The sequence below is a fragment of the Calypte anna genome, chromosome 9, assembly GCF_003957555.1.
Source record: "Calypte anna isolate BGI_N300 chromosome 9, bCalAnn1_v1.p, whole genome shotgun sequence".
NCBI lineage: Eukaryota > Metazoa > Chordata > Aves > Apodiformes > Trochilidae > Calypte > Calypte anna.
The window spans coordinates 18,321,954-18,349,127 of NC_044255.1; the positions used below are offsets into that span (position 1 = coordinate 18,321,954).

Here is a 27,174-nt window from a genome sequence, read left to right on the forward strand (position 1 = left end):
TCATACACAAGCAAGAAAATTCAGTGAGTGTGCATCTGTTAAAGTATTTCTATAGTGACTTACACTGAATGATGTGCAAAGAACTTACAGTCTGTATCAACTACAACACAGGAAGAGATTAAAATAAAGAAGCAGAACTAAGTGGCCATTTTCCTTGTCAGAATTTTGCATGTGAAGAATCAAGTTGATGTAGAGATCAGTACTCAAAGGTCTCCTTGAAATTGGCAAATTGAGACATTTTTGTTCTCATTCAGGTAATAGAAATTAATTTAATTCAATTATTCTAGAAGTATGAAAATTATCATTATGTCCTAGAAGACAATTTTTAGTAGGGCCATCCTGTTCAACATATTTCACAAACGTGCAGGGTTCAGCTGCTTTATGGAATGAATTGAGTTTATCTGCACTTTAAACCTTTCTGATGGGTAAATAACAACTGAAGATTTTCTACAGCTTTTGAAAGGCCAGTAAATTGAAGTTGTTGCAGAGGGACCGATACAATTTATTTATTTATTGCATTTAGTCTCCTAACATGAGAGTAGCAATGTCTGTTTCTCCAGAAACCTTAGTATTGCCATGGACATATTTCATGTTTTAGCCTTTAGAGATACTGTCCACTGACTCCATCACAAACCATGTTAGGATTTCTCTTTTGAAAACAAAGGTACATATTCAAAAATCCCAACAGAAATTTAAAGGTCAGGCATTTACATTTTCATCAGTTTTGCCTTTCTAGCAAAAAAAAAGTCCCACGGATTTAGTCCGTGTGTTCCTCATTATCATTACATTTTTTACCCTTTAGAGAAGAGATGGCAAAACATTCTCTTTTACTGGGAATATTGGCATAAAGCAGTTATTAACCAAAGTAATTTTCTCTTAATATTAAACAAATACTTTATAATTATAAAAATTGCCTTATGCAACAAGCAGAGAATGTAACATTTTCTTCCACTGGAAATGCCCTAATGAGGTGCTGTTTTCTTTGCACAAGGGGATTGCTCTTATGTATCAATCTTCAAATGTGTCAAAGACTCCTGTTTCTTTGACCCAAGCTAATCTTAGATCATCAGCCTTGACTCTGGAGAACAACCTTATAAAAATTAATCAAAGTGACAGACAGAGAAAGAGGAGCAGATCAAACACCAGTGTGACCATCAGCAATTACAGAGAGCATTCTCTGAGGCAGCTGCTGAGGTTCCTCTTCCTGCTTGAGACCAAAAGGTGCCTGATCAAAGCAGGGGAGTGAGCAAGAAGATGGACAAGCACCACAGTCTGCCAGGGTTTGCACCTCCCTGTGTTGAAGGGACTCTGGTTTTGCATTTGAATTGAGTAAAAGGGATGGATTTTCATAATCTTGCCTTTTGGATACCTAATTGCTCATCTATCAGTTTGTTTTCATATCCCTAGGTCCTTCACATTCCTTCACAGCATCCTTACCCTGAGTCAGGACCTAGTTTGCTGCAGTTTTTCAGGATTATCACACTGTGTGCTTTATATGACATACTGGAGATGAAATACTCCCACCATTTGGGAGAAAGTCATTTGCCAGATGGCATCTACAGAACAGGAACCTTGGACAGCTTGATAAACACTGTCCCTCAGTTCTTACCTTGGTACTGAATGATTCACAGGCATAAATGAACCACAAGTGGCTCTGAGCTCCCTTGCCCTAGGTCTGCTATTAAAAATTTATTTTTTCAAAGGAAGTTTAAATTCAGGATAAGGGAATAATTTAGTTTTGAATAGGTCTCTGGAGATCATCTGATGCAAACCCCTTTAGGCCACTATCGTAGAGTTATTTATATAATACAAAATGAATCTCTAAATCTGCAGAAAATCATCTTATACAGGGTCCCATGTATCCCACAGACAAAGAATGAAGAATTACAGTAGAAGAACAAGTATTGTACTTTGTCACCCTTCTTCCAAAAGGCAAAGAAGCAGTTTCATTTGCTGGCACTGTAGCACAGCTCGAGTAACCAAGCAGCTCTGCCATCCCACTCTTGCACACACAGACAGCAGCAGCCAAAGCAAAAGACATTTAATTAAAACTCCCAAGTTGGTTAAGTCCAGAGTGCTTCCACTGAAATACATTCTCTCACATAAAAAGAAAATTATAATCAGCCAGCAGTCAGGAACCCACTGACAAAATGATCAACAGGCTTTCAGATGCTGCCTGAAGATTTTATTAGTACTTTATGAAAAAATACTAGTTTAAAGTTATGCTAATGACAGCAATACAGCAACTCAATATAAAGAGATGGACAAGATGGGTTTGAAAAATCCATAACTCCATCATTTACTGCAAGAATTTTACTGTAGCCAATAATATAACCTGCCACATTTGAAATTCAGTGAAACAAATATAATGATCAGATATCAGGTACACTCCAGATCATCCATTCCTCCTAGTGAAAATAATTTAAATCAAATTAAATCCAAAATAGATATTAGGATCAAATTGTAACACTTGAGTTATTTGTAAATAGAATGTCATTTTTGCCTACAAACCATAGCCATTTACACCATCAACAATATTCATACAATTGAATAGAGGGAATATTCAAACAATTTCAGAGGGAACCCTGAGGAAAGCTGCACCCTGATAGAGCTGTCTGGGCCAGCTGCATTTTCTGTTGATACACACCAAGTACAATATTTTGAAAATATTAAACTCTTTTGATGCATCCAGGGACCAAAGCTCTCTCTATGGCAAAGCCAATTTAATAACTCCTTTGAAGAAAGCTCTTAAGGAAGTTAGAGAAGCCAATAGTGTCTTATAAGTAGCACTTCCAATGATTCAATTCCAGCATCATGCTGTGGTGCCCTTTACTTCCTTCATTTTACACAAAGCCTGAATCACAGCATTAGCAGGTGGATAATGGTTACATAAGGTGGGCTTAGACAAGAGAACAGGAAAGACAGAAGGTTACACATGCTCCTCTTGTTTGCATCAATACCTGAAGCATACCTAACAGCTTTCCCAGGACAGGTATACAGAAGACAAGGCTACAGCTGCTCCCAAAATCCATTCCAGTCAGATGGGAGCAGAGTGATGAGATTGCCTGCTGACAGTGCAGAGCAGAGGAACACAGGGGCTGCGCTCAGCTCTGAGCAACTGACTCCAACTTATTAACTATTAGTCCTGCTTCTGTATGAACACTGAAGTTCACTTACATTTGCCAAAAGGAGGATGTAGGATCATACTTACTTTGAACTGGTTTGCAAGATACTGCAACAAAACCAAAACTACATTTTACTGGCAAAGATGGATCAGACACATGGGAACTACCTGCTCAAAAAGGTCATATTAAAAATTACTGAGACCACATTAGGAGGAATGAGATGCCTGATGTTCCAGGTGTAGCAGATTCCCAGAAGACATCCCTTCACACCTGAGTCTTTTACAAAGAGCATGTTGAATTTACAACATGCATAAGGCTGAGCAGCTACACAATACGTGTGCCAAGGCATCCAATTAGTTTCAGAAAATGCATTGACACAGATAGGAGAGGAAAAGGAAAAAAAACAGACTCTTGCTCTAACTCGAGTGGAAGTCTTCTGATATCTACAGATCTTAATCATTACCTGTAAATCCAAATATAGTGGAAGTGCACTGTCATGATTTATTACTTACAATGCAGATCTAGTTCCTGAGCTTCACTTGCTGCAGCTCCTGATTGCTCCCATACATGTCAAGCTCTCTGCAGTACAAGTTCTGTGGCAGAGCCTTTGGGAAGATTAGGCTGTCAAAGTCCATGGGAGAATTGGTCTTTTCCCTCTGAGCCTTTAATGACAAACGTGCTTTAAAAAATTAAGTGCTACAGACATGTACTGTATGAGCAGAGAAACTTTCAATGTATGGTGTTAGCTTTTAACCTCTCCTCATCGTGTCCAACACCTTTGCCTCTTATAAACCCTTGGCTGAGCTCATCCCATGATCTCATCAGTCTTTTCCTTCTCCTTATTTCTGACATTTTTCATTATCTGTGTTCTCTTCTGTCTGACCTCAGCACTTTTCACCTCAACAGCTGTCTCTATTCTCCTGAAATCCGTATTTCTCTATAAGCTTACTTAATCCCTGATGGTATTTGGAACAGGGAGATGTCGTGAAACTGATAATAGGATTGTGTGTTTTGTCAAAAATATTTTTTTGTAAATCTGTGTAAAGAATAACTGATAAATTTTTACAATCCAGGAGTTCTGTGGCTGGACACACAAAATGGGTGTGTACTACCAGGCTCTTCCTTTCCTAAATATTCAAAATGTTTCATAACTGCATTTCTCTATATTTGATATAGGTTATTCAGCATGAGGTTAATTTGTCCCTTGAAACAAAGCTTAGCCTAAAGTTAGAAAGTTCAAACGAGCCATGGGTTTGTGCTGAATGAATATAAACTTTAGGCTCATTTTCAATGTTTATTTTCATGGATTCTGAACACTCTCACTAAGTCAAGAACTCAACTGATCACAAAAGAGGAGGTGGACTTATTTTGCTGAATATAATTCCTGCTTATAGGATTTATTGAGTAACTCCTATAGCTAGAGAAGGCAACAGGACTGTGAACATTTAACATTTTACAGTATCAAGCCACAAACGCTGTCTAAATCCCACCAGATTAATGCTCTGAAGGGCATATAACAAATGCTAGACTGTGCCCCATCCCTAATTACAGATAGGTCATTACAAGTAATATTTAAGTGTGAAAGACTTTGCATTTTTACTTGTTAAAATAGATTGTTATAGTTAGATCTTTGACAAGCTCTTCTCTTGATACAAGTGTGACATGTAGCAACTACTAGAATCCAGGGTATAATTTCTGGTTTTATAATTGCATTACTCAGTTCTTAAATAAAAGTGGAGGGGATATGCAAAATTACCTCTTCCTGCTGCCAGGTACCAACCAACAGTCTGGCTTTAGGGGATACCAACAGAATACACACTACATGCTCCCAGGGGCTTGGATGGATGGGCAGCAGTATAAAACCCTGCAATAGGAATACTGATAATATTATAAAGTGATTTCTAGCCATTTTGATAATCTCTAGTTTTACAATTTAAAAAAATTAACTGTTCTGGATTTCTCTGAGCAAAAAGAGGTTTTGCTATTTTTCAATAGCTTACTTTACAGCATAAATTCCCAGTTAGCTAGATGGGACAAAGCACCTACATGACTTATGTTGCTCTTCACTCTTCTTTTAATAGCTTTGTACATGGAAGTAAAGGACTAGAGACATTATGACTGCAAGCAGTTTAAGTACAGCCTTACATTAGATTTCACATTAATAGACAAAACTCATTTAGAAAATTGGACCATGTCAAATTTTCTCTTTTAGTGGTGGTGAGGGACAGCTGTGCTTGTTCATGATGCTTTGTGCCACATTGCCTTATTTCTTGATTTGTCTTTCACACTGGTACCCCCTTAGCCTCTAGCCTTGGTTGACAATTCTGAACCATTTTTAAGTTATTAACTTAAATAAAATACACATCTATCCACTCACCAGGACCCCAATGAGGAAAACTTCAGCCTCTCAGAAGATGCCCTGCTTTACTATTGAGATGAAAACCACATTGCAAACATTTCCTGTCAAGTCCTGGGCCTTGCCAGAAAATTCAGAAATACCTTTACATCCCCTGTTTTTATTCTACTTGCTGCTAACATTAGGAAGTGCTTACAAAATGAACAATTGAGAAAGGAAAATTATTTTTTTTCCCCTCCTTTGGAATTCATCCATGGAAATAACAAGACCACCAAAGAAGAAAAGGTATGGCTAGTGCAGCAAACTCTGAAGAGGCATTGTAAAAAGGCAACAAAAAACAAAAAAATAATATTGATTGAACATATAGACGAGACGTTATTAGAAACATCAGTGCCACACTCAAGGAAGAGGCAGCCTCTCAGGGTGCATCTGTCTTGGTGAGTTTTTGTAAGACACAAGCACAATCACCCCATGACAGTTGTTATATTAGTTTGTCAAAAATATTCTGTCATGTAATTCATATGTGCCATAAGGCACATTTCTGATTTTGTTTGGGTTTTTTTACATCCAAATTATATCAGAGAAACATTAAGAAAATTAATCAGTGAGAGAATCTTCCAATACATTCCTAAAATGTAAGATGCCTCCTGCAGGTTTTACAACATGCAAGTGTCCTGCTGAGAGAGAACAAAAATGCAGAACTAAATTTGGGATACGATTTTTTAGTCATCACATCATTCACTGAAAAAAAGAGGAGTCAGGGGTGTATTTACCCAATAGGTAAAAACTAAGCTTCTTAGCTTGAAAATTTGTTGAGAATTTTGGATCCTCCTTTTGAAATGGCATTCTGTTCAAAACTTACAAGCACTTACATGCTAAAAATGAGGGTAGAAACTCAGGAGTATAGATACCTTTGACTGTCCAGTCCCCTACACTGATATTTCACTGTCCTTTCTGTTTGCAGAGATCCATCTTAAAATAAATTTTCACCATTTCTTCTTTTAGACAGCTCCAGAAACTTTTCATACCCAACCTAAGCCTACTCGTTATCCATTTTTAATTCTGCTAAAAAAAAAAATGAAACATTGTAAAATGTTTTCATCTGTCCAATTGGCCCTTTTGTGCATATTTTAGTGTCAATCAACCCTTCTCAAATGAGACTATTATGTTATTTAGATGAGGACCTAGAAGTGTTTGTACAACAGAAACATTTCCTGTCTTGAACCAAGCTATCAATTCACAGCTGCAGAGTATCAGGAGTTTGCAGCAGTCCTCTGGCTGGCTGGGGGTTTTGTGCACTGTTTATTTCCAAATGGTAGACTCCCAGATGACAACAGCAGTTCCTTCATATTAACAAGACTTTTCATGCTCATGCTATTATTCTGATAAGTCTTCTGTATTAATGATGCTTTCAAGCCTTGTGTGATCCATAGGTTTATTAGCATTCCCAGCTGTTGGTGCTAGTCTTCCATGAAAAAATATTTGGAGAAATTAGTCCCAGATGTTCAGCTGACTTCTTTCTGACCTATATTTTTCCTGTCACCTCAATACCATATATAAGACATGGACTTCATAAAAAAAATCCCATCTGATTCAAAGTTTTCATAAAATTGTCTTGATATTCACTTCAGTTGCAAGCCAAATTCTTTTTTTTTTTTTTTGTGACTTTTGCATTCAGCCCACGAACAGAAGGCAACTACTCGTGCATCAGAAGAGGCAGATGCAACCTGGATACAAACAGAATATTTACAAGTGTATTCCCATAGCATGTACACTGCTGCTGGTGCCTAGCACAAGTCCCAGCAGTTGCCCTGCTAAACCTATGCTTGGACATGGCTTTATTTGAATCATCTTGTAAGGGGCTCAGAATTTGAGAACATTCACCAGTCTTTTTCTAAATACTGATATTAAACAATACATAAACAAGTTCAGAGAAATGTCAACATTGTACAGGAGCTCCTGTATTATAATCTGTGTTCCCAAGAAGCCACAGCTGGCTTTTAATGCTCCACAGTGGAATTCTAACTTGGCAGTTTCATTAGAGAATATTTTACATCCTGCTTTACAAACACTTCCCCTTGTTTCTAGGCACAATGTTCAGCAGAAAACAGAATAGTGGAGAACATACATCAGGACAAACCTTGTGTTAGTCAAAAACTAAACAGAAATACCTAATTTTAAGTCTGCAACAGCATTTTTGATTCACTGAACAATTTAATTTGTAAAGGATGAATTTCAAGTGTCTCTATATCTTAAATTAAGGGTGAAAAACTAGCCTTCATTACTATTTTACAGATTATTTACTAGGAGGATTTACAGAAATCATAAATTGAAACAGATGGGAAGTGATTATCTGAAATCCAACCATTACATACAACAGAACTCTACTGTGACAGCAGGCTCTCTACTACCTTTTAGGCTGTACTATTGAGAAGTAGCAGGAAAAAAAAATAACAAGCAGAGGATCCTAAGGCCACTGAAGGGAGATACAGAACAGATCTGAAAATTCATTAAATCATCTCTGCACATCATCACACCTGACCTGAAATGTGGACTCGGGAGAAAAAAGGTAGCAGTTTTCCAAAATAAAACATAGAACAGAAAAGTAATGGATAAAACATCCTCCCCCTCCAGAGCAGGTAATGCCTCCTAAGCAGGATGCTGAAGTTACTGCCTGTGGGAACATTCTGTGCCATCTAGTCCCACTGGGGAAGGGAGGTACAGACATGATGAAGTAAATAGCTGACTTGTTTTTGTGGATACATCTCATGAGGCAGGAATAGGGAGAAGTCAGCCTCTCAATCTGAACTTGCTTTATCTACAGGCCAGGTAGTCAACATATATACTCCTCTAACTTCAGAGCTGCACTAGAGACCTTCATGAGCAGAATGTGCCAGATTCCATGAACAGACTTCATGACATTTTATTTGAGGGTGTTCCTATAAGATGCAAGTGGTGTACAAAAAAAAAAAAAAAAAAGCAGAAAATACTTTTGTGTCATTTATATATTGGGTCAACTAAGCTGAACACATGGAATATAATAACCTTAAAATCCAGGAATTACTATATCACATTTTCACATTGCCCAGAAATTTAAAGCTAGTCTCTTAAAGGTGTTAAAAGCCTTACTGAAAAACCTCACAAGGGAAGTCCTCCTTTTCTTATCTCCCACAGTATATGTACCAATTGAAAGTCATCTATAATTTGCCATGCTGGTGATATCTGTAATATTGCTCATTAGACTTACATAGCTAACCTGGAATAGTCATAAACAAGTCATGCTTGATGATAGGACTTCGAAAGTAGCCAACAAGAGCCTGTATTTTGGTCTTGATCCTTTTCTTGTGCACAGGAAAGAGATTGTGCACATAGCCTTTGATTCACAAATCAACCAGGAAACTTCAGACTGGAATTTCACAATGCAGCAGAAAATACAAGCACTTGCTTGGGTTCACTGCATCTCTGATCTACATTTACTCTCACAAAAAATAATAATTCATTTTCATTAGCAATTGATTTCAAGCTATCTGCACATTTGAAAACCAGCATACATGTTTTTAAGATCTGCAAGCAGATCTTTAAGAGAATTTCTGAAAGCTCACAGCCTCTGGTATTGTCAGGCTGCCCAGAGAGTGCAAAACTAAATAAAAAAGCCCATATGCAGGAATCATAAATAGACAGTTAACAATACTGGTGAGTTCTTGCTACTGAGAAGTGAAATTTAAACTACATTATCACATGCAATAAAGAAATAAAAGGTCAGCATTTGACACAAATGCCAACATTGAAAAAAAAAAGCCCTTTGGAGAAAATAGCAACAGTCTCCGCAAGCTTACAAGGAGTTATTCCTCTGCTTCTGAGAGCACAAGGGCATGAAAGAAACTGGGTTTTTTTACAACACTTTCTGGATAAGACAGCAACATTTGAAAGGAGAAAAACAAATTCTCTGTCTACCTTAGCCAAACTGCCATCAGTCATTGGTACTGTTACTGACCAGAGAAACTATTAATGAAATGCAGCAAAATGTGTGAAAAAACTCAACTGCAGTTGATAAGAGGACAATGCAATTCAGAAAGGAGTGTGTGAAAATAGCTCTAAGCTATCCTTCCCCCTTCACTGACCATAAATCAGCTGCTTAAATTTTTCATGAGCTGCTAAGGACCCCAAGGGCACTTCACCTTAAGTTGAGAATAGGAGGGAAAAAGAAAATCCTGGCCATGCTGAGTGCACTTCATACTTCAGCCTTTAGAGATCAACCACAGCTTGGCAGGGTTTCAAAGAAGGAAGCTGGTACATGGCTCAGGTAACAGTCTCCCTCACAGGAAAGCTCAGGTATTTTCCAAGGCATTTGACATCATTATGAGTAATTCCAATTCTTCCTTACCCTGACCATGCAGCAGCTGCACCACACCAGTATCACAGTCTGCCTCATTCCTGGAAATCCTCATCCCCTCCTCTCTGCCATTGATCCCTTGGGACCAACACACATTTCTCAGTTCACTTTTCTACTCACGAGCATCTCTCCATAGAATGAAATTATTCCATTCACTCTTTTAACAAATGTGCAAGTTTAACGAGTTAGCAAGTATGTTTCTTAGAGGTGTCTGGCTGTTGCTCTTGTATCTTACCATACCTCAGTGGCTCCCCTGTAGAAAACTTTGCGTTGAAACATGACTGGGCTTCTCACTGCTGCCACCATCTGCAACAGTTTCCTTATTTCCTTCAATTATGCTCATGCTATCTGGGCTGAAAAAAAATCTCCCAGTCCTTGCCAGTCTAAAGCATATGCCTACTTATTTATTCAATTAATTTTTATTGATCTGAGTTGACAGTCATCTTTCACATCATTTCACTGGGGTTTCATTAACATGAAATATCTGAAGTTTAATGAGAAAGAGTCAAATTTGGATCAAGATCTCTATGTTTAAATTTTTCAGACTGTCACAGAGCAGCAGTGTGTTTTGGTGAATATGAAATTCAGAGTTCTGCCTGATAGACTGATTTCAGACAGCTGGGGAACTAGAAAAGCTATCTAAGGCCTCTCTGCTCTCTCCTTAAACCCACCAGGAGGTAATATAGTGAATTACTGAGAGACTACACCACTGGCAAACTATTACTTCTTTCCCTGTGCTGGCTCAGGGAATAGAGAGCCAAGTCAAGATAAATATATTTGAGATTCCACCACTTGTACTCTAGATCCATGCCTAATACCCATCTCACTCATGCTGGGATGCCAAGAATACCCATATTCCACTCTACAGGTTTGCCAGCTACATCTCCATCCCTTACTCAGTACAAACACCAGCAAGCTGCTGCACCCCTTTCCCTCAGGTACCAACTTGGTAATTCTCTGATAGGCTGATTGAGGCTGCCTGCAAGCACTTCAGAAGGTGGTTAACTCATCCCTGCTCTTTCACTTGATCAAGATTTTGATGTTCAAGAATAGTCCCTGATAAATGAATGTGTTCTTGTGGAAGGGGGCACAAGCAGCAGACTACAAGATGAATACAAAATATTATTTTACAGAACCTCTGAGGAGAAATACTTCTGACAATAGCTGTCATGGTATTGTCAGCAAACTTAACATCCACAGCCTGAGGCTACTCTGCCTTGAACTACTGGGGAGATTTAGTTCAGCATTAACTACACAGAACAGGCTAGTGCTAGATTTGACATCCCAGCTGAAGAGGCGGAAAGCACTAGTTAGTCTGACAGAACATCCAAAGGATTTTTTTATGTAACAGAAGCCAGTTTTGACATACAAGCAATATCACTTACATCCCAAGAAAGTGCTAAAGTAGCTTCACAGCAAGCATAACTGATGAGTTAACAATTCTTTGCACCTCAGTCCTTATAAAGATGTTTTGAGAACCAAGAACCTCTCTATAAGAGGCATTTACTATTAGCAGCTGCTTTTTACTACCTGGTCACAGATAGTATGTTGCTATCCAGTTATTCACAGAGCTTTTATATAGCAAAATTATTGCTCTACCAGCCAAACTAATCTGGTTTAAATATTGACTGTAAGAAGTTGACTTGTCACCTTCCTACTTCCTCCACAGACTTATAGACATCCCCAAACTGATAGGAAATAACTACACTTTGAAATACAGTTGAATCATACAAAAAAAGAGATTTTACTTCTCTAATGAGGAACCCGACAACATAAGCACATGGACTGAAAAACAATGTGCTTTATAAATATTATATAATGTTAAACTACACCTGTTGAAAGCATGTGCAAAAATGAATAAGCACCTTTTCTTTTTCTTTAATAGATGGTTGTCACAAGTATGCAAAAGTAAGGTTAAAACTTATTAAAATAGTACTTTTTATTGCATTCAGTACCTTGATACAGGAGAGGGCGATTGCCTATTTAAGCAATGCAAAGCATATCTGATACCAGTGATGTGCTGGTTATAAGAAATAGATACATTACTTTCAGTTCTTTGTAGAACAGACCAAATGCCAACCACTGTCATGGAACTTAAATTAAATCCACTGAAGCCAAAAAGAACAGAGATTACTTGCAAACATATACAAAAGGGCTCACTTACACTAATTTAACGAATATCCATCATGCTATAAATAATCTTAAATAGTTAATATAGAAAACCAAGCTTTTATTGTCTAGATATTACGTATATATTGCATATCTACACTGTATAGATTATCTACTAGTGCACCTAATACCTTTTCATTTTTGTAACTACATTTTTGCAAAAAGGAGTAGAAAAGTCCATTCTTCAAACTAAGAGCACAAATCAAACAATTAAGAATATATTTTCAGTGCACACACAGTATCTCAATTTTAAGAACTTGTTTCCTGAAGGTTTCCAAACTATGTCATAAATAAAGGCCCAAAGGAAGGGACAGAAGCCTAATCCTCTCTAAATGGGCTTATACAATGCTGCTAATGCTGCTTTCAGTACTTCAGATGAGATCATCCCAAAGCTGAAACTGTGTGCAGAGGCCATCTCCCGGTCAGGGACATCAAGTTATTTGTCAGTCACAGTGTCCATTGCTATGGTCTGATAAATGACAACCTGCTATTTTTAGTGAAAAAATAAAAATTAAAAAAAAGGGGGTAAACATATTCTGCTACACTGGGTTAAAACTCTAGCAAGTAAGAGAACAGAGATTCAGAAATCTTTGTCACCAGGAACACACAGCACAAGAGGCATAGAATGAATTTTGGGTCAAGGGTAGAGGAGAAACCCCCCCTTGCTACCAAATTGCTATTACCATTCTACTTTACACTCCATACGCTGTAGAAGGGGCTCAGATCCCAAGTCTGTAGTAGAAAAATTACATAATAAATTCAAGAGTATGAAATTATATTGTGGTTGGACTCAATTGTTTGTATTACAGAAAGTGCTAAATCTATCCTGGCAGCATTCAGTATAGAGGCTGGAAAGAACTCCAATAGCTCAAGAAAATCAGCACTAAAATTATTTTTCAATCATAAACTATCCTGATCTGGCATTTTCAAATCTGCCATCTAATACGAGATGTTTTCATTATTTAACATGTACAGGTATAATCACAGGCCTGATAAGAAACAACAATCTGCTCCAAAACAAATCCAGATTATAACCCCATATCTACTCTTTTTTACTTTTTTTTTCCATTCATTCTCTGCCTCACAATCCCTCTAGTCTTCTACACAGCAGAATCAAATATTCATGGTAAGAAAATTTTCCATTCTTCTTGCACAGCATCTGAACATTTGAACAAGGCATTTAGCATAAGAGCAAACCTGAAAAATCCTAAACAGAATTAAACCTTTTCCTATAATCATTCTACATAAATTACGAATGTATCTATATGAAATAATTAAACTGAAGGCATGGATTTTGATCACATGTTTACCCCAGATTTATAGAACTCAAATCCTGAGATTTTCAGCCTAATCTTCAATAAGAGTTAATACTGATGAGAATACATTGCAAACTATCTTCTGTGTAAAATAAAAGATCATCATCCATCAAAATAGCAGCAGTTTTAGAAGTAATACAAGTTCTAAAAGGTTATTAAATTAGGGACTGAGCAAAAGACATAAACCAATTTGTTTATTTGAATAAATACCAAAACATTATGGAAAATTTTATCTGTCTCTGGCATGGCATCTGAACAGTTGCCCTTAGTCACTATAATTCCGCCTTTACTAAATAATACCACCTTCCTCAAGGGCTTTCAAAACAACATTAAAATCATATCTACACTGGCAATAAGCAACATAGGCTCCTTTAATTTGGTAACGTAAATCCAGAGGAAACAGCAGATAACCATTACGTCCACCCAGTAGTTTAGATGACAACTTGTTACATCTTCTAAAGATGTGCCAGTTCCTTTCTGAACAGAAAACCACAGTTTCAGGTTTTAAATGATGTTAAGACTCCCACAGAATAGAACTATAGGATGTGATCAGATTAATATTTATGTAAAGTCATCTTCTAGCTCTCTAAGAGAACTTGTGTCCTTTTAAATTGTTTCTTTATCTTTTTCTCATTCTAAATGTCTGATGACTCTGTCTAATCTTTTCAAAGAAAGTATCCACAAATAAGAAGATTGGGCTGCTGGGATGTAATTCCTTTTTTTTAGCTGTGCAGGCATACAGCTGTGAAGTGAACACTTTTATAATGATATCTGAAACAAAAAACACTTAAACTTGCAAATACTGGAAAAAGCCCACATATTTATTTTATGTTTCAGGCAGAGAGAGCATAGGTTATACAATTTTAACATCAGGACCTGCATCACTTGCATTTTTAAAGCTTCTATTATATTCCAGGCACAGTTACACTTCTAGTTGTCTTTTATGCATACTTAGAAGTATTGTCATGCACTTTCCAGAGTCTCATTGGACCCAAGTGAAGAATTAATAAAAAGAACAGCCCACAGACTGATCTCTCTCCAGAGATCCAGAACTATTTTCTCAGCTAAAGCTCAAGTCTGGGACTGAAGACAGACTGCTACGAGATACTTGGAGATCACCCTTTACACAAGGCCAAAATATGACTGTGTTGCCACATCTTAAGTGCATTTTTTAATTATGTTACTGATAAAGATTAACTATTTAATGCACAATAGTTTCTGGGTCTTATCAGTTATTATCCATCTCTTGCATTGTCAATTTTCTTACGTGTAATAAAGGAAAAGTCTTCCCATATTAATACTGAAATATCACTCCCTCAGCATAAAAATAAAGGAATGAAAGATAAACAGTGTACTTTGAACTCAGCCAATATAGATTTATCTGCTTTACTGTAACTTACTCCTTAGGCAAGCCTTCCTCACCTGATTTCTTCTCTCTAGCCATCACTATCTGTATTTCAGCCATCTCATATGAATGAGCTACCAAAGGCCCATGAATCAAGAGAGGTTGGACCATCACTAACAGAAATGTTAATTCACATCTCCACACCACCACCAACTGAGTACTGCCACAGGAATTATGTTCCCATTTACCTTAGGTATATACCTCAGTTTTTAAGCTCAGAATAAAAGAACTACATGGAGTTTTGATGAAGCAGAATTTTCTATTTAAATATCCATCTTGTGTTGGTTCATAAAATTGCCTCATGATATGCTCTCATTATCTTTAATGATCTATAAGATGCAAGATATAACACCTCTAGAAAAGAGCAGGAAAGCACAGGTATTGAGAAGACACACAGAGAGAAACTATGAAAAGAAAAGCTCCAAAAGGGTTATACAAAGTGATAAACACAGATCCTGCATGATAAAGACTTCAGTCAGCTTGTAGACATGAGAACTCTCATGGCACCATCACATAGCTGTGTGTGCTCATTTTCAGAAGTAAATGTGTGACCACTGCATCATTTTAAAGAGTATAGCCAAGTTTGTCCCTTCATTTTTATTATTAATTGCACAAAACAAAGATTTGTGGTGCATAAATTCATTTTGAAGTGTAATGTATCAGCTGCCTGGGGGTCTGGGCAGCAGTTCAACACAAGGTAGATCTATCTGTTCTTTCTGCTCACACAGCCACCTGAAGTTACCACTGATGCATATTTCACAATGTTTGCTTTATAAAGTCCCTCCCCAAGCCACTAAAGCTATAAATCAAGCAGATGAGTACTTTGAGATATTCTGGCCTGAAAATTACTCAGTGGTTTTGTTGTTGTTTTTAAACACCCTTCAGTTCACTAGCCTGATGTGAAAAGTTCAGGATATCTGGTCAGGTTTTGGCTTTATATTCACAAATACAGCAAGTTATTATTCTGCTTCTCCTCAACTAGAAAGATGACCCATGAAATCAGTAATCATAGCATACGTGTACCAGAACTGTCTGCATATCACTTTTCATTACCAAATTTCTTTACAAGGGAAGCCATGTTAACACTTATTTTTTTAAAAGCTTCAATTTAAATATGCCCATGTTGAGATGATTGCCAATAGCTCAGTGAGTAGCAATGCAGTGTAGTTTGTCATGTAAAGCTGAAACAGCTTGGTAGGATCTTTGGAAATAAATGGAAGAGCACAGATTTATATACAGGCAGAATGAATTGCTCAAGGTATACATATCTTATAAAACAAATCAATTCACTCCTCATTTTCTTTCTGTTCACTTTCTCACAAAAACAAGTGGTCTAAATATTCCTGAAAGGTGAATTTGAGACTCAGATATGTCAAATATTTGTTAAAATTAGACATCTAATAATCAATTTAGATGCAAGATGACAAAGAGTTAATTTCTAATTAATCATTACACTTTAAATACTGTTGTCAAAAGGCTAAATATTTACAAGGCACTGGCCCTTGGCTTTCCATATACAAGAACAAATTTCCAAACAACTGTAATGAAGAATTACAGAATTATATAGTATTTCAAACAGAAATGTTTGAAATCTGACCATGTATTCATTCTAATTGATCTGCCCATCAGTACTTGAAGGTGATCTATTGCTCCCATGATACCAGAAGCTTTCTCATTCAAAAGCATGGCTGCAAAGCTATGGGCATCACTGACTTGAATTTCTAGGACAGCGTAAAGCTTTTGGGTTTTTTTTATTTTTATGTTAATATGCTCTTGCAGTGGCTTAATTAAAGATTCAGTAGTGAGTTTCACATCTAAATAGTGTTTCTTTACAAAATTTAACTCTGAAATATTCAGAAACATCAGTATTTCCTTACAAAATCTTGCCAATTCAGCATACTCCTTTGGAGATATCTATTAGTATCCACTATCTGATCACAAAGGATAACCCTAGAGGAAGAGTTAAGTTTTGAAACCAGTCCTGTTATAAATATTCAGCAGCATGGGAACACTCTGAGCTCTACTTATTTTGCTTGGGAGACATCACTTAAAGGAACCATTGCACTTTAATTGTATCAAATCAAGAGATACTGGCATGCTTCTCAGTTTTCCTTCAGCAATGTTCTATGACAAAAATATTTTTCCTTCATCAATTTGTGTTTGTCTTGATTTGTACATATGTTGTCATGCTCTGCATCATGTTTCCATCTGCATACTGCAACTTAACAGGAAATGATGGAATTTATTTACTAAATTATTAAACTGCCATTTACATGAGAAAGTAACTTACCTTACAAATCTGCACTGTCAACAAACTATTTCAGACTTGGCAAGTGTAAAATTAGCTTTTACAGAATTACAGGGTTTGAGCAATAAGCTACTATGACAAACACATAGACCAAGTCAAAATGCTAAGAAACAATATTGAAGGAAGTCAAGTAAATTGATGATAACACCTTTTAAAAATAATAATAATCCTTCAGTGTACCACAGCTTGTAATTGCAGCTGCAGTTCACAACAGTAATGAGGCTGTCCCCAACACAGAAAACCTCATCTATTTCCTCTGCAATTCTTCTGCCCAGTCACTACACAGGCAAGGATTGAATGTATAATATTTCTTACAGTGAATACACAGACCAGACTTCTCAACCTTTGGACAACAAAATCCACTCCTACTCACCAGAATAAAAGAAACTGGATTCTTTAACAAACTGGTCACCTCTGTATCTCTCCTACAGAAACTGAAAATTTAAGTTATTTCACTCCAGTGCCTGTCTCTTTGATATGCAGTAAATTACCTGCTGCTAGATTCAGCACTGTAGGTTGAATAGCCAGGAAAGAAGAAGGGAAAAAAAAAAAAAAAAAAAAAAAAAAAGCCTGACTTGCATGTAGTCTTTTAGGAAAACTAAAAGACAAAAAGACAAACACAATAAAAAAGTAGCATAGAAACACTTTGACTAGCAAATATATGAAGTCTGCTCATAAAAAATAGCACTCATATATTCATTAGGTCACTATCCTGCACAGTACTACAGCCACTGTAAACCCACAAGACAGATTTTATACATGGCCTCAGCCATTCCCAGGGCTTAGCAGAGTTATATTTATGAAAGGTTAACAGCAGGCACTAATATGAGTATCATGACTCTTTTCAGGCAGTAGGTGAAACCTTGAAGAAAAAGTGGCTCTGTCTTCAAAAAAGTGACCTGACCTTTGCTTTGGTGGGTTTTTACTTTGCAAGAAATAAAGAGCACTGCATGCTTCCCAATGCATCCTTTCTAGCTGATAAATTATTTTGTTCTAGCACTCAGCACAAAAGGACTACATTTGATCAAGATCAAATAGCATGTTACTAGTGCTAACAACAGCTCCATGCATCATACTAGAAACAAGCTTCATAGACCTGGAATATGTCATATGAATCATGAACAGAGTAAATGCGTGATTGGCCAAGAACCTTTGATATGCTTACCAATTAGAAGTCACTCTCATTGAATTAAATATATTTAATTTTACAATGACGTTGCAGTTGTTTGGCTATCAAAGGCATCACAAATCCAGCATGTTTATCATTCATGACACTTCCGCTCTGAGAATTTCTTGCAGCATGCAAAGAACTCTCCATAGGGTAACTGTGATGTGTTGCACAAGCAAGCTAACCTAAGATTGACTTGAGGATTAATAAAGTCTGTTCAAAAACTGTAATAGTATGCAATGTTTTTACCCACAATTGATGAATGTTTCTGTAGCAGCCTGTAGCTCAGCACCAGCTATAGTGGGTTTTTTGTTGGGCACAGAACACAGTGCTAGAGAAAGTAATTCTAGTGTATGATGTGGTAGCAAAGAACCCCTTCTGATAATATGAAGTATTTAAATATATTTAAGCCCAGTGTAAAATACAGCTTTTACGGAGCCAGATCCTGCAGTTTTCACAGCTAAAGCTTCCATGGAAATCAATGGGAGTTTTTAAAGTGTAAGTAGGGACATATCCAGGGTCAGCAGCCTAATGTAGTTTTCCTGTTATGCTTTATGCACATGCTCAGACTTTCTCTGTTACTTGCCAGACTGGTATCAAAATACAGAAATCAATGTTAATTCAGGAGGATAAATACTTTTTCAATCGAGTATGGCTTCAAAGGAAATATGGCACAAGTTAATGCATTTTTCTCTGGCTAACATATCAAATAAATTTGAAATAGCTTAACTTGACTATTTATAATATATTAAGTCAATGTTAAGAAATTGGAAGTTGAAAAATAAAAATCCTTTTATAAGTGCAGCAACAATGACCATTTTGGGGGAGAATTGTAGCAATGTCTCTGATGGCAGAATTTGGCTCCGTATACTGTGAGCAAAAAGATACTGTTTCTATGATGCAGTTTACTTTAAAAAAATGTTACTAGAGCCATAAACCCTGCAAGCCAGCCCTACAGTTTACACATTCAAATTTCAGGGAGAGTTTGCCTCAGTGAACTACAAGGAACTCTGCTTTATATTTATAAATCAGCTTGGTGCTGTTTCTAAACAAACACCAGGCATTTCAAATGTAAACTTTTGGGAAACTGAAATCACAACAAGGCTCTGCCCCTCCAAACCTGACTGCTATGGAGATGCGATCCTGCACAAGGACCTTTCCACTGACTTTCCAGCCAGCCTTGCCCCGGCAAGGTGGCTCCACACTCTCCTTGACTTCACTGGGGCAACTCCACAGAGACCACAGCTACACCCCGGCTGTGTTGTTAACTAACGGGTTGGCAGACAACTTCTTGAGGTTTTTTGGGGGGTTGGGGTTTTTTTTGTTCGTTTTTTAAGAGTGTGTTGTGTGTTCTGCTTTCAACCGAGCTTTGCTTCCAGCCGGCGATGCCGGGGAGGTTCTGGGGTGTGTTTGGGAGGCGGTGTTTGCCCGGCCCGCTGCTGACTCGCGCCATTGTTGATTTCGCTGTTGTAGGGGAAAGGCTCTAGGGCGGCAGATAAGGCTGTTGCCATGGTGATGAAGGAGATTCCGAGGGAGGAGTCTGCAGAGGAAAAGCCCCTCCTTACTATCACATCACAGGTGGGCGGAGCGCGGGGCTCTGAGGTCACAGCGCGAATCACCCGCCGCGGCGGGAGGTGCCGGAGCCCCAGGGCGGGCGGTACCGGAGGTTCGGGGGGAGACCTGACCTCCCCCCCCCCCAATACACACACACACCCCAACCCCCCGGGGCTGCCCCTCGGCGCCCCTCCAGCCGCAGGGGTGCTGGGCGGACCCACCCGAGGGAGGATCCGGCACCGGTGCCATCGCGCTTCTTGACTGACGGGGGAATAGCGTGGGGTGAATCATGGAATCGCTTGGGGGCTGAGGATGTTTAGACGTGAATATTAAAAATAATTTTTTTTTAATTACATTTTTCCATAAAAAATAGAAAGTACAGTACGTGTCAGTTACAAGAAAGTTATTTAAAACCAATTTAAAAACTACATATTAATGCCATCAATATTTGCACCGCAAGTACTCAGTTGTGGTGCATCTATAGAAGAGTCATATTCAATGCATATAAGTATATATAACAAAGAAACAACCACTTCACAGCAGCATTCTTGCTACCTCAGATCCCATCCCTGAGCTCTCACTGGGATCCTACTCCAGAATATCCAACTGTGATTTTCACACCTACAACTTGAGAGGCAGGCAGGACACAACCTCACTGCACCCCTCCAGCCCTCGGTGGCTTCAGTAGTTTATGGAAGACAATGACTGAACACTACCACAACACAGCACTTCCACCTCACTGCAAGAGCAAATTATTCCCTCCTGTTGCTCACACACAAAAAATTGTTGCCCAAGCAAGTACATTTTTTTTTTTTACTTGTTAACATTTAGTGCACACAAGTTATTCCTGTTCAACAGGAGGTGTAATGGAAGTAATCTCAGCACATAGCTGCTCTTTTGTGAGAGCCTTCAATAAAATCCACAGTCCTGTTCTATTCCTTTCACATTTTAGAACAGCAGTTACTGTACTCTTTAGAAGTATTTAAGATGCACACAAGACCAGCACAAAGTGCATCAGATGTACTGCACTAGTAGTTATAGAAATAGTCATATTATAGAAATATCATCATCAACTTGGGAAACCAGGTCTGGAAAATCTCCTCCTTGGCCCCTGTTGAACACCATGGTTCGCTTGTAGTGAACTCTCTGCAATTACTTCTTGGATATTAAAGAAAAAGGATGTTCTCTTTAAGGCACCATTTTTAGTTTTCTACAAAATTATTAACAAACAATAAGAAGCCAATATAAAATGCTGCTCCCTTACCCAGAACACTTCACAAAGTGCCACACTTCCATTGGCTTCAACAGGGTCAGGAGTTCAGCCTGGGTTCATTAAATGTTTACTGCACCATTTGTAGTGGTTGTCTGTCAGTCTACTCAGCAATAGTCTATGATAAATTTATGAGTAAAATGCTTGTGTCTGTTAGTCAGTGTAATTTCTTCCACTAAACACAAATACCTACTTCCCCACTATGCACCAAAGGGGTGCAGAGGCCAAAAGGAGGCAGAATCAAGTGAAAAAGTGAGTATTTTCCATAGCCATCTCTGCATCATGTATGTGTGTCATGCAGTTATACCACCATATTGCATACATCATTTATATCCTAATTGTCTGGCTGGAATGTTGTTTTGAGATGCTTCTTCTTCACTGTGTCCATGCAAACCTCTCCTTCAGCCCATTCATTCTGAATAATGCACTGCTCTGTTGCAATAGACATTTTTAACCATCACCAAAGTGCTTGTCTCTGAGCTTTACATGATGAAACAGATGGATGTGGTTGCTGCTCACAGGGTGAAACATGCAAGTTCCAAATTGGCTGCAAACGAGTTTCCCAAACCACATCAAATTGGGTCATGAGAATAAGGTCTGGTCCTTCCAAAATTACCACCTCCTCCGATGTCAATATGAGAACATGGATATCTTAGGAAGTAATTATTTACATGAGGTATCTATATTGCTCCATCCCTACAACTAAACAAGCAAGAAACCTGGCAAGTAAAATACTAGGATCAAGCCCCGATAGAGAAGTTTGGCTTTTCTAAAAGTAAAAAAAAAAATTTTAAATATATTCTGTAGAAAATTGTGACATCTTCCATTTCCAAAGTCCTTGATGAATGGAGGATTAATCATATTTGACTATGGAAGCAGACTCCACAGGAAGTTTAAGTGAAATCTAATAAGCAAAAAGTCTAAACAGCCCTAAAACTACCCCATCTGTAAACCTTAATATCCCCTGGAGTCAAAGTTTAAAATTAAAGTCAGCTATGATACTCCCAATTTACTACAAAGTCAGGGAACCTCAAAGGATGAGTCATTAAAGTACTCTGATCCACACTTACAGAGTATGATTAACTGCTTTATTGAGCAGTAAAAATGTGCATGCTTAAATGCCTTGCCAACCTGATAGCAAGCAAACAGATCTCTGGTTATTTGTCCCAGATTCATCACACCTTAGATTCTTTGTTAGAGTAAATGAATTGTAAGGCTAATGATGGTAGGTTCCCTATCAAAATAATAGGGGGGGAAAAAAACCCAAAACATGCAGGAGGTCATTCGTGTCCGGGATAATCCTCTGGCAACTATACTCATATTACATGGAATAGAAATAGGAGTCCATTAAAAACCTCACAAAAAGGAAAAAGGCAAAGTATACACTGAAAGCTATCCCCGTTTCTGTTGGTAAGCAAAAATATGGGAGCTGCCTACTTGGAATTTACATGAACTATATAGATACTGCTCAGAGTACAATGTTGGTATTGACTGCTTATAACTGAAAATGTTTACAGAATTTGAATGTCTTAGAATCTGAAGTGGAAAGAAGAAATTTTAAAAGATGAAATTATAGGAAACGTGTTGAAATTCATCCTATCCTGTGAAAAATTCAGGCTACAATACACAAGATAAAAAAAAAAAATATATCATGAATCCCCCCCCTCAATAATTCTACGAGGTGCTTAATACCTCTCTACAGCCTCTCTCTGAGGTACTAGTTACCATTCAGAGGAAGAACAATGTTTTTTAACTGAACTTCATCTGCAAGGTGCTAGTTGACATAAGCATATTTATATTGGCTCAAGGGCTTATGAGGAAGGTAGTCAAACATTTCCACTGCCTCAATTCCACTATTTCTGGTTTTTTTTAATTCAGTTGTGTGTGTTTTGAGGTGGGTTTTTTGATTGTTTTTTTTTTCTTTGCTTGGTCAGTTGGGCTTTTTGCTTTATGTTTTTGGGTTTTTTTTGTGGGTGGGTGGAGAATAGTTTTTGTTTTTTAATTCTGATACAACATCTTCCAATTTTGTAAAGAAAACAGGAAAGATAATTAGTGTTCAGCCCCAAATTTTGTGAGTAGATTTGCTCATGTGTGTATCAAGGACTCACTACAAGTTTGATTGCATAACCAAAGTTTTCCATATAAAAGTTCAGTCCCATTTGAATCAGTTACGTTCATTCTAAGCTTCTTAGCATTAGACTTGCATTGGCTTACAGCTCACTCCATAAATGTTTATTAAGTAACATTATAATGGAATGGGGGAAAGTTAAAGTGAATGTAATTAGCTTCTGTTCTCTTTTCTATCAATCTAAACAAGAATTAAAACCATTTTAACTAACTGAAGTACATTAATGCAAAAAAGGGCAAAAATAATGGCAATTTTAGATAATGGCAAGAATTAAATTTGGACAGTTATTCTCTGCACATTCCAATCTGCCCTCAGAGAACAGTTGCAATTTCTTCATTCATCTTAGAAGGACTAGACCTAACACCCCAGTTTTATATTCTTTTTAAAGGATTCATGATAAATTCATTAACAGTATTTTTCATGTAACTCAAGTCTGTCTTATTGAAATTTACTATAAAAGTTTAGTAGGGTGTACACTTAACTCTTTTTCATCTGTATTAAAACAGAGTAAATATGGGTAAAAAAACCAAACCGCATGCTTGGCAGTACAAATATTAATTAGTTCTTTACCTCTAAGTTAAATATTGCTCAACACTACTATTGCTTCTAGGGCAGTATGCATCCTTTTGGCAGAAATAATCTCATGAGTATAATAAAGTTGGCTTGACAATATGCAAAGTCATAAATTGAGTGCTTGCCTGAAGTTATACACATTTCTGTCACATAAATACATTTTTCCTTGAAAAAACAGCTTTAATTTTGAATTCCCATGGAAATTGATGGTATAACTTTTTTTTCCCTAACACAATTGTTCTGTTTTTGTACATTATAAAGTTCCTTACCATTGTGGAATGGCAAGCACAGAAAGATTTGCAGAAACATCTTTTGTAACTATTATCCCAGTTTAATCTTGTTTTTAAAATATTAATTTTATGAGCATGAATTAATTTTAAGAAATGTCAGCTGTTCATTCATGAGTAAAAATATACTATCCTGTTAGAGCTGCATGCCATGTACTACAGTTGCTTTACATTAAATTGCTGTTTGCAAAGTGAAACTGTTCTCGTAAATTGCAAGTAAATAATAACCACAGACAGCTTTTCAGTTCCAAGCTTTTTGATCTGCAAAAAAACCCATTTCAGAATAAACACACAGGCCATGACAGATCCCTATGGAGAAAACCTGCATAATTCAACAAGAAATTAGGACTTTCTTCCTAAATCTGCCCACAGCAACACATCCAAAACCACAGCCATGTTTCTAGCTATGCCACAGAACCCTGTTTTAAAAGAAAAATCCACAGAAAAATCTGTAATTGCAAAGGAATTACAGACTATATACAAACATACAGCAAGAGTACAACACAATTAATTTTGTTACATGAGAAATTAACAAAGGGCATTTTCCAAATCATTCAAGGTCAGTAGGAAAAACATAAGCTTTACAAAAATTAAATTCTGTGTTAAGCCATGATATATTTGGTATTGATAATTCTCTCATCATCTTTACAGACTTCATGCTGCTATAGCATGGTTGGGTCTCAGAAAAGCAGTTGTGCATCTTTCATCTGAATTGACATTTGTACCCTACTCAGAGTAGTGCACGAGGCTGAGTGCAACCCACAACTGCTGAAACTATTCAATTTACCTAGAGATAAGACATGGTTCACTAAAAATTTATTCATGGGGCTTAGATCTATATACTGGCAGCTTGCTTTACTTTCAGCTAACAAGGAACACTAAATTTTCTAATATTTTGTAAGGAATCATGATAGTTGTTTTCATATGTACACGTAGTAGAGGCCTAATTGTCAGTCACAGTCAAAATAGGACAGGAACAACTTTCCTGGCTCTGATCCAGCAAGACCCTGAAGAGCATCCCTAACCTTGAGTTTTGCAGGACACATTTAAGTGCTTTGCTGGAGCGCAGCCAAAATGCAGGAGCCAGCTACAACTACAATTCCCACGTTTAGTTTCCTTTAGCCAGACAAGGAAGAACAGAGGGAAGGAGACAGTGAACTGTGAAATACTCAGTCCTACCCTGCAACAATGCACCACAGCTTGTACAGGTCAGCACTGACAAATAGGATGCTACTGGGACACAGTGATCACAGCAAGACTTATCACCAAGCAATGTGACTGCTGGTTTTTAAGATGTGACACAGATGTTCTCACTTAACTAATTTAGACATCAAGCAAGGGTTTCAAACAACGCAGCTGGCAGGTGAATTGAAACATCCAATGCAGTGCTTCTGCTGATCCTCCAGCTGCTTCTCTGACTTCACACAGCCCTGGGTCAGTTGTTTGTGTTAAGCCCCAGGGGGTCCCTTGGCTTGTGTCATTTCAGGTGAGATATCCTCACCACTGAGTCACAAGGTCACTCCACACACTTCCTGCTGCTTGGCAGAGTACCAGTGATCATCTGCTAAGCAAGCCCAGTTTTCAGAGAGGCAACACCACCGAACTGCCCTTTCCAGGAGGTAGAATTGAGTTTGTCTCAGTTGTAGAGCCTCCTGCAATTCCTGTTAGGTGGAATTCTGTTTTATTCTCTGCCCTGTGAATTGCTTCTCTATTCTTGTGATAAATATCTGGGATGTTAGTTTTGTTGGGACATAGAGTGACAAAGAAAAAAAAAATTGGTATGACCCTGGCACAAGGATGCTGCAAGAAGTCAAGTAGAGATCACACATTATACAATAATAAAGGCCACGAGATGGTAATTTTGATTGCAGAATATTTATAAACAAGCTAGGAAAGTGGGTGAGGAAAAACATGACTCATGCAATTTAGGCCCTTAGCACAAGACCAGTGGTTTTATCAGGAGCTCCTTTTCCAAACCTCCTTTAGCAAGCAGTAAAGGAGGCCTTCCAGTTGTTATCCTGCCACAATAATGATCCACAGGCACAGCTATCCAGCTAGTACTTCCAGTTATACTCTATAGAAAACTTGAATTTCTAGCTGTGGTTCCCATTTATCAGTTCTTAGAAATACCTACTTAGGGGAAATTAATATACTTGTTTCTTCTTATCCTGATGAATGCCACCAAAGATGACAATGTGCCACAGAAAGATGCAGAGAAACTAGCAAGAAACCATTGCTATGTATCTTACATACTAATTGAAACTAGATGACGCCTTAGTAGATGCCCCTGGTTAAAAGAGAGGTACAACACTCACAAAGTACTAAAATTGATCTTTTTCACCCCTTTACCCATCTAACTCAAGCAGCCGACAAGTTTCTCAAAGTTCAAAAATACAATTTCCCCAACAGAAAATCCGAGTTGAAAGGTTTCTCCTTTCTCATGCTTATTAGCACATCCCTACCTTTCAAGGTAAAACCATGTTACTGCTGCTTTGGCAGCACAACCCCACTCTCAAAAGCACCCTTAGTGGGCAGTACAGTGAAAAGTCCAAGTGCCCAGGATCAGCTTTGGTGCTGAACTGTGCAGGGATTACCCATCCATAGTTTGGGGCTTCCTAAATTAGTGCCTTGAGTAGCTTCAGGTGACAAATTATGTAGAATCCAATCCAACTAACTTAAGTAGCTAATTACATCTAAATTTTAGGTGTCTCTTGAACCAGTCCTTCTAAAAAGGGAAAGCTAAGTGCCTTTGAGAGCCTCCTGAGGGACAACCTAAATTGGGCAGACAGAATCTCCCTCTGGAGTTGCTTTTCTAGGCATTTATATCTCCCTATTGAGCATGGAGGGAATTTAAGCACTTAATTTAAGAGAACTAGTTCACCATGTGCTCAAAACATAGGTGCTAATTAGTTGCCTATGCCTGACCAGCACCACCACAGATGCCAAATAATTTATCCTAAAGGCAAGCATTATGTTATGCCCTACTAATATTAAGGAAAGAAACAAAACAGCACACATTGTGCCCTGCAAGCAGATGAGGATCAGGAGCACCACAAGAGTGTATAAAATGGGATATCTGGACAATACCTTACTGATGGTCTCGGTGTGCTTCATCACTTTCA

The 27,174-nt window shown here is 37.8% G+C and overlaps 1 protein-coding gene across 1 annotated transcript in view; it reads left to right on the forward strand.

The window, feature by feature from the left end:
• Positions 1-19,734: 19,734 nt before the first annotated feature.
• PEX5L (peroxisomal biogenesis factor 5 like) overlaps positions 19,735-27,174 on the forward strand; it is a 30,460-nt gene continuing 23,020 nt past the window's right edge. The window contains exons 1-2 of the mRNA XM_030456358.1: positions 19,735-19,818; positions 21,278-21,316. Of these exons, the coding sequence (XP_030312218.1) occupies positions 19,750-19,818; positions 21,278-21,316 (108 nt within the window). The 5' untranslated portion in view covers positions 19,735-19,749. The remainder of the gene's footprint in view (positions 19,819-21,277; positions 21,317-27,174) is intronic.